The sequence below is a fragment of the Mus pahari genome, chromosome 3, assembly GCF_900095145.1.
Source record: "Mus pahari chromosome 3, PAHARI_EIJ_v1.1, whole genome shotgun sequence".
Lineage (NCBI taxonomy): Eukaryota > Metazoa > Chordata > Mammalia > Rodentia > Muridae > Mus > Mus pahari.
The window spans coordinates 140,888,891-140,897,119 of NC_034592.1; the positions used below are offsets into that span (position 1 = coordinate 140,888,891).

An 8,229-nucleotide genomic window follows, 5' to 3' on the forward strand; every position below is an offset into this window, starting at 1 on the left:
AGTGGGGTATTGTCCAAGGTGTTTTTCTCATCAGTCTCTCCCTTCTTTGTTGACCCAGGCGCTCAGCTATTCTGGATGGCCAGCTTGGCTCTAGGGTTCCCTGCCTTGCTGGGATTTCCAGGTGGGACCAACAAAGACACCAGACTTTATGTGGGTTCTGGAGATCCCAAGTGTGGGCCTCATACTCTGGAGCGGGTGTTTTTTTATACCTCACCCCCCAGTCCCGTGTTTTGAACTTGAGAGACTCCACGCTGCCCACCTGCAAAACAGCCAGACTTGCACTGTTGTGAGGGCTGGCAGGGTAGCAATGCTGGACCTGTCTTCCCAGCAAAATAACTATTGCTGGGGCTAAACAGCCTCTTCCCTTCCAGCCCTGAGCTCACTGTAGTCCTCTGTCCCATGAGCTTGGCGACATATATAGGTATGTGCTACCCAGGGACTTGGCTGGTTCCTGGCCACACTGTAACCACGAGTACGCACGTACCTTACACGGGCTGATGTTTGTCCTGTCTGTTTTTCCTGGTTTTAGAATTACTCCGTTTTCTTTCATAAGAAGGTCAAAGGCTCCCATGAGCCCAGTGACTGCTGGGTCAGGCCAGTCCTGGCCAGCCTTCTTGGAAGCTCGGGCCTCTCCAAGCCGGGAGTGTTTTCCAGCCAGCCCCACTCAGCTTCCTCCCCTGTGGGCTCTCTCTGCCTGAGGACACTGTGACTTCCTTGTTACATCACACTCTCTGTAAGTAAGTCACAATTGGACTCAGAGTAGATCCTGGCCAAGCTGACAGGTCCGCAGGGGCAGCCCTTCTGCTGAATCCAGGTGGCCCTCCCTGCAGGGCCACAGGTATACAATGAAGTACCCTCTGGTGCCGCTGGTGAACGACCTCACACTCTCTTTCCTGGTTTTCTGGCTCTGCCTGCCCATGGCTTTGCTGCTGTTCTTGACGATCGTCTGGTTAAACTTCTTACTTAGTCAAGGTGAGCTGGTTCAGGCTGAACTCTAATTTTGGAGCTGGGCAGGGGCCTAATCAGAATAAAGTTCTCTGAAACAATTACAGAAGGGAGGATGCAGTGTTTTAAATGCAGCTCAACTGTAGGAAAAGGGTTCTTTTATTCCTTCTTTCCATTTTTGTTTGCTTTTCTTTTGAGATATTATCTTACCAGATAGCCCTGACTGTCCTGAGACTCACTATATAGGGTCTTGAACTCCGATCCCCCTGCCTCTGCCTGCTGAGAGCTGGGATTAAAGGTGTGCACCATCATGCTGGCAGACAAGGGTTTCTTAATCCTGACAGAGTCCCTTTTTTGATGCTCTTGTCTGTCCACAGCCCCTCGGGGCCCCTGCTAGTGCATAGGCAGAGCTGCTGAATTAGGAAAAGGTGCCTCTTTCTGTACAAAAGACACCAGCAGAGCCCGGGCTGCCTCTCAGCCTCACTCACACCATTCCCTGTGTGCTTTTGTGCAGAGTACAACAGCCTTGGCTGTTTTGCGGATCACTCACATACTATCCCAGTGTTTTGGCCAGACCAAACTTAGAGACGAGCCGGCCTTCTCTGGGACACGAGATCATGGAAGCTGATTGACAATGAGCCTGATGTCAGCAGAGTGGAGGAGCAGCTAAAGCAGTGGCTCTCGACCTGCGGCTCCACACCCTTTCACAGGGGTGTTATCAGATCTTTACATTCCGGTTCATTACAGTTGCAGCATTAGGAGAATTGAGAACCACTGAGCTAAAGGCCCAGACAAACCTGGCTATGAAAGGGGCTAGGGGCAGGTGGGGTGGGATACAGTAGGGGGCATTCTGTCTCCATAAATTACCCCCCTCCCTTAACCCAGAACCTTTTCTTTCTCGGCTTCTTGGCTCTGTGACCTTAGGGCTGACTGGGCAACAGTGTACCCAGTGTGCTGCCAGCTCTGGTCACAAGTTACTGAAGCAACAGGAGCAGCAGCCTGCAATGGCCTGCCTCTCGATCCACTGTGTGTGGGCTGCTAATGGCCTCATTACTCTTTCCTGGCAAGAGCCTTGAAGGGCCTTAGGTTTCTGAAAAGCATGTTTTTCAGCTCATTCAAGTCACTTTTGGGGGGAGTTGGAGCCCTCCTTTGGGGCCCAGCCCAGGCAGTAGGCCTGGCAGTGAGGGGGCTCAAATGCCTGTGTGCTGGCTATGGGAGCTATCTCCGGCTCAGTGTGTAGGAAGCCATGGGTTCCTACAGCGCTACATGGACCAGGCATTGGTAGTGCATGTGTGTAATCCCAGCACTCAGGAGGTAAAGGTGAGGGAGATCAGGTCATTCTTAGCTACTTAGCGAATTTGAGGTCTGGGATACATGAGACTCTCAAAACCAAAACCCTATGTATTCCAGCATCCTTCTGCCTCCTTGTTTATAGTGGAGTTAGCCCCTTCCGAACACATAGAAGTTATACTGAGTGTGGGTCGCCTGCCATCTCCCTCCAGTCCTGAGGATAACCCTATGAAGCAATCCTAATTGCCCAGGTGGGAAAACTGAGGCTTGGAAAGGAGAAACAATCTGCCCAAGGTCACAGCCAATGAGGGTTACCAACGCCAACGTCAAATCCTCGAGTTGCATCTATTGGCCATGTGGCTTCTTTAGGGCAGGGCTGCCTGAGCCTCAGTTTGCTCACCACAAGAGAAGGTAATCATAACCTCCAACACACACACACACACACACACACACACACACACATACATGGACCCCACATCTCTCAGACTGAAGACACGTTCCCAGGTCTAGAGCTCTTATTGAAGGAACACAAGGACCTGAGCACACAGCACACAGTAGGTGTCTGTAGGCTCAATCAGTGTTGGCTGAGTTGCTGTTGGTGGTGTCACCGTGGGAGGGAGTATAGGAATGACTTTGGGTGGCCTCTCTGAAGAGGACATCTTACCTCCACCTTTGAAATAAGCCCTTTGCTCTTCCCGGACCATTCAGAGGTGGTGGGCCGCACTCTGGCATCGTCTGCTAACTCAGCCTGCAAGCCGAAAGACACAGAGAGACGTCAGTCATTCCTCGGCTTCAGGTGTGTCCCTGAGTGGCTGGATCAGGTCTTCTGTGACGTGAAGGGTGCTTGAGTCACCCAGGCCTCTCCTGATAGACATGTGTACTTTCAGGAATTCCTGCATCCGCACGTGCATGTGTTTACCACCAGGCAGGAGAAAGCACAGATATTAGTAATGAGCAGTGTAGAAGGGTGGGCAGGTCAGGAACTGGGGGTGTTTCCTGGACAATGCCCAGTGCAGCAGGTATGTTAGTTACCATTCTCATGACCAGGTCAAAAAAACCAAAACCAAAACCAAAAACCAAAACAAACAGACAAACAAAAAAAAAAAAAACCAACACAGACAAAAGCCAGTTAGGGAAGAAAGGCTTCATTTTTGGCTCCTGGTTTAAGCGGGGACCATGATGGGTGAGGGTGTGGCAGAGCCTTGGTGCCAGTCTCATCAGATCCTCAGTCAGGACGCAGAGAACAGGTAAGAGGAGGAGACTGGTAAAGCCTCCAGGTGGTCCCTAGCTCTCCCCACCCTCTAGAGGCTCCACTTCCTGCAGTTTCTACAGATTTCCACTAGCTGGGGACCAAGAGTTCCCATGATCCTGTGCAGGGCATTTCCCATTCAGACTGCAACAGTGGGGCATCCGCACACCTCCCGAGTCCTTCTGTTTTTAGTAGGTGAATATGGCCACTGTCTCTGAGAGAATCTTATTTCTAGGTCCTTCCTTGTTCTCCATCCAAGACCATGAAGTCTCAGAGCCAACCTCCCGACCCAGCTTCGGGTCTCATAAAGGGCCACGTGGACCCCAGGCTTGGCACATGCCTCCTCTGGAGCGGGGGAGCACTACACGCTGTGCCCACCCCAGAAACTCTGTCTCTGGTCTCCACAGAGTCAAAGGAAGATGATTCTGATTTGTGCTTCAACTGGGAGCCCTGGAGCAAAAGACCATCCGAGTGTGGCTGTGAGGGGACATTTCCTGGTGAGGAGGACAGGGTCCACTGGTGATCCTGCTCTCCCAGGTAAGGCCTTCCACAGGGATGGGAGGCTGTAAGACCCTGGGTCTGCTCAGAGCCTCAGCAGCTGACACTTGGAGCAGGCTGCCTTGTTGTATGGACACCCTGGGCCTTGGCTTTACTGAAGAACTGACTGTCCTGTCATGATATCCATGGCTTCAGGGGCTTGACCTGACTTGGGCAGCAAGGGTGTGAGGAAAGGACAGACACATGGATGTAGACAAGCTTGGATGGGGTGATCTGGGCTTTTGGAACATGTTTATTGTGTACAGTTGAATAAGGAGGCAGGGACCATGGTGTACAGCTGAATGAGGAGACAGGGGCCATGGTGTACAGCTGGACAGGGAGGCAGGGGCCATGGTGTACAGCTGGACAGGGAGGCGAGGCCATGGTGTATACCTGGACGGGGAGGCGGGGCCATGGTGTACAGCTGGGCAGGGAGGCAGGAACTATGATAGCTGGATGAAGAGGAAGGTTTAGCTAAACTCATAGGTGTGGTCTCTGTGAGGGACTCATCTTCAGGCCATAACAATCTGGAGGACGAAAGCTATAGTGGACATTTTCTGCACACTAAAGGAAGACCTTACCATCCCTCTGAGCCCCACCCCCGGTGGGTGCACTCCTGTGGCTCTGGGGCATCGGGGTCCTTTATATGGTTGTGCTCCTGACAATACACATTCACAATTTACTTGCTCTTACGTGGGCCCCTGGTGGGCGGCTGCCTGCCCAGTGTGTGAAGGACTGTCACCTCAGCCAGGAGGAGTTTCCTTACAAAGCCCCAGCCCTCCCTCACCTTGTGTCACCTTTGCATTGCTTCTTCCCTCTGCTAGAAGCTTCCTCCCTCACACGCTGTTGGATTCCCCTTCTTGCCTCCCATGACTCGCGCAAGTGTCACTTTGTCGGGGGTTCCCCCAGTATTGGATATTACCGTGCCCCCTTGACTCTGCACTACTTTCCTGTGGCATGGCTAATTACCACCTTCCAGAAACCTAGATAATGGGAGATCCAAACACCCAAATCCCATCCCGCCACGCGGTGGGGGAGTTGCACACACATTGGCCGAAGCCCACGATGCCAGTCATCACCCTTGGTTGGTGGTCCTGAATGTGCAGAGTGTCCTTCCCACACGCTCACCGTGAAAGCTGGGACGAGGTGTTCTCACCTCCCTGTATATGTGCAAACTTGGGGTTTCATCCAGAGGAACAGGGCCTTGGCACTCATACCACTGGGCTCAGGCTGTCTCCAGCCAGCGGCCCCCAAACGCATGTCGTCACTCTCGTCTTCCTCTGAGCTCTGTCATCTCCCCACTCTCCATACCCACTACCATCCCTCAAAGCAAAGCCCAGTGGCCCCACCCTCTTCTCTCTCCTCCCTTCTCCTGCTCCTTAGGGCTCAGCTTCCAGGGCTCCTTCACATCCAGCCATGGCAACAGGTTCTGGCGACCCATCTCCACCTCCGCTGGGCCCACATTTTCCCTTTGTTCTCACAACAGCCTTGCTGTGAAGCATGGTCAAGCACTATGTTTTCACTCGGAGGGAGGAGGTGGGACTGAGAAAGGGGGTGGTTCTCCCTGAACCCTCCCTGAGCTTCAGAGTCCTTGCTTAACCTTTCTGGGTCATAGCCTTGTCGAGTGGGACATTTCCCTGGAAAAACTCAACGTGTAAGCATGTGCTCAAGTTAGTGGACAGGGGAGACTTTTTGACGGTTGAAATCACACAAGGCCGCACAGAGGCCTCTGCGTTTGATATGACTCTTTGCTATGGTCGTGTATATGTATTTATTTATTTTGTTGTCTTTGTAGTGCTAGGGTTTGAACGCAGTCTCAAGCGTACTAGGCAAGCTCTGTACCACCAAGTCATATCCCGATCCAAAGGACCCTGCCCGTCTACAGAGAGCCCTTCCCGACCCACCATTGCTCCTCATCTCTTATTCTCCATTCTGGCTTCATCTCTGGCCCCAGCCTCACGTGTTTATGGCTTGTTTACTAGGTGCCATCTGGGCCTAAGTGGATGGAGGGAGAACACTGGTGACCGACGGGCCTTCCCTGGGACCTCCCATTGTCAGACCTGCCAAGCCGCTTGCCAAACCATCCCTTCTCCATCACCACAGATGACCTGGAACCTGGAAGAGCCAGGCCCAAGCAGCTTATGGGGGCCAGCTGGCCAGTTCAACTCACAGGACGTGTTGGATACCTATTAAAGGAATGGGGGTGCTCTTGTGCCCTGACAGAGCTTCCGATGTCCATTCATTCGGCATGGCGCTCTCTGGCCTGTCCCTGCCTCTCGTCTGCTGGCAGAGGCAAGCACTCTTGAGTTTTCAGCGTCACACCACAGGCTTGATCCTTGATTAGGCTATAGTGTGAATGTGTGCAGTGTGTCTGTTGTGGCCGCCTTACCACAGGGACATTTGTGAGGAGTAGCTATGTGAACCACACTATCCTAAGTGCGTCATCCGGGACTACTGTTAGTAAGGGTTCTGTGAGGTTACCTCAGTCAACTCATCCCTGAGTTAAAGAGAGGGGAACTGAGGCAAAGCAGTTGAGTAATGTTGCCAACTCATGTTGGAGGAGCAGGGAGTCAAAGCCAGCCCCGGTGACTCCTGAACCAGGTGCTTGATGCGCAGTGTTCTTCTTCCCCAGGTGGGGAGCTGGGGACAGCAGTGAGAGATTAATACACATGCACACATGTGCACACACACACACACACACACACACACACACACACAGAGAGAGAGAGAGAGAGAGAGAGAGAGAGAGAGAGAGAGAGAGAGAGAGAGGTGTCTATAAGTAGCTCTGGCCTGGAACTTGCCATGTAGACCAGGCTGACCTCAAACTCACAGAGATCTGCCTGCCTCTGCCTCCAGAGTGCTGAAATTAAAGGCACACGTCACTGTACCTGGCTGCATTTTAAGGTCCTAGGCTTTGGATAATTACCAAAGCCTCCTGCAGCCCTTCCGGCTACCCCAAGACAACTGGAAGATTGTCCATGGGAGGGGACAGACCTCCTAGGTACCATCTGATGTCACTTTGTCCCTCCCCCTGCTGGACACCACAAAGACTGAAGTTCTCCCAGGGAGAAGACAGAGCCTGACCTGATAACCTGTGGCCAGTGACTACTGTTCCTTCTGTCCTGTCAGAGTGACTCACCTACAGCACCCATCAGAATACCCCTCCCCCATCTCCCTAAAAAACAAAACAAAACAAACAAACAAACAAACAAAAAAACGATTTGTGGCTCCCTGTGCTCCTGGGTGGAGTCTCAGCTCTTCATCCATTGTAGCACGGCCCTTTGGGATCTGAAGCCAGCTGATGTTGCTGAATGGGGCTTCTCTCCCCTATCATAGGATGCAATGACTATGCCTGTACTTCACCATAAACCTGCCCCTATGTAGAAATGTTGTAGAAGGTTCAGAGCCTGCTGTGGTGTGTATGACACAACCCCACAGTCCAGCTTACAGAAGTCCCCAAGTCTTTGCACCAAGAAGATGGTGCACCAAGGGTGTGTGAGAATGCCATGCTTCTATATCCTCTACGAATCCCCCCAACACACAGGCACACACATCAATTCAAACTCCCCCCCGCCATGTTCTCACACACATGCACGCTCACATGCACACACATAAAGCTCTAAGTGGGCTTTTATCTGCGTGGTGGGGCTAAGTTTCCTTTGGTAATGGTTCCCATTCAGCACGGCCGGAACTGGCCCCTGGCTTTGCCTGGAGGCTTCTCCATAAACCCTGGTACAAGCAGCTCAGCAGCAGCTCAGAGGTCAAAGGCCAGCTTCCCCTCAGTCCTGGGCATGGTGTCCAGTGCCCAGATTATTGTCTCAACCTGTCTGGAAGTATGTGGGATGGACCCTGGCAGGGGCAGCCAGGATTGGTGGGAGAAGACATGATTGTCTGGACCTCTGATGCAGCCTATGTCCCTGGTCACACCCAGTCAGATGTTGAAGATAGCCACCATCATAATGTGGGTGCCTGGGTCCTTCTGACAGCATCCAGGTTTCTCACAGTGTCTCACGCTCCTTGTCACAGGGACAGTCATTCCCCCTGACTATCCACTCTGAACTTTGGGTTACAGGCCGGGACTTCCACCCCTCAGCGCCTGCTCCACCCCCTTCTCCCCCTACCATTGCTTTGAGCCTTATGTCCTGATCTGCAGAGCCAACACAGTCCCTCTAGGAGTCATCCTGCAGGGAACAAGCTCAGGGGCCTTG

The 8,229-nt window shown here is 52.6% G+C and overlaps 1 protein-coding gene across 1 annotated transcript; it reads left to right on the plus strand.

Annotated features, from left to right (window-relative positions):
• Positions 1–693: 693 nt before the first annotated feature.
• On the plus strand, positions 694–6,249 carry Adig (adipogenin). The gene is made up of 3 exons (XM_021195115.2): positions 694–972; positions 3,892–4,021; positions 6,004–6,249. Exons 1-2 carry the CDS (start codon positions 846–848, stop codon positions 4,005–4,007), a joined length of 243 nt encoding a protein of 80 aa, XP_021050774.1. The 5' UTR covers positions 694–845; the 3' UTR covers positions 4,008–4,021; positions 6,004–6,249.
• The last annotated feature ends 1,980 nt before the right edge of the window (positions 6,250–8,229 follow it).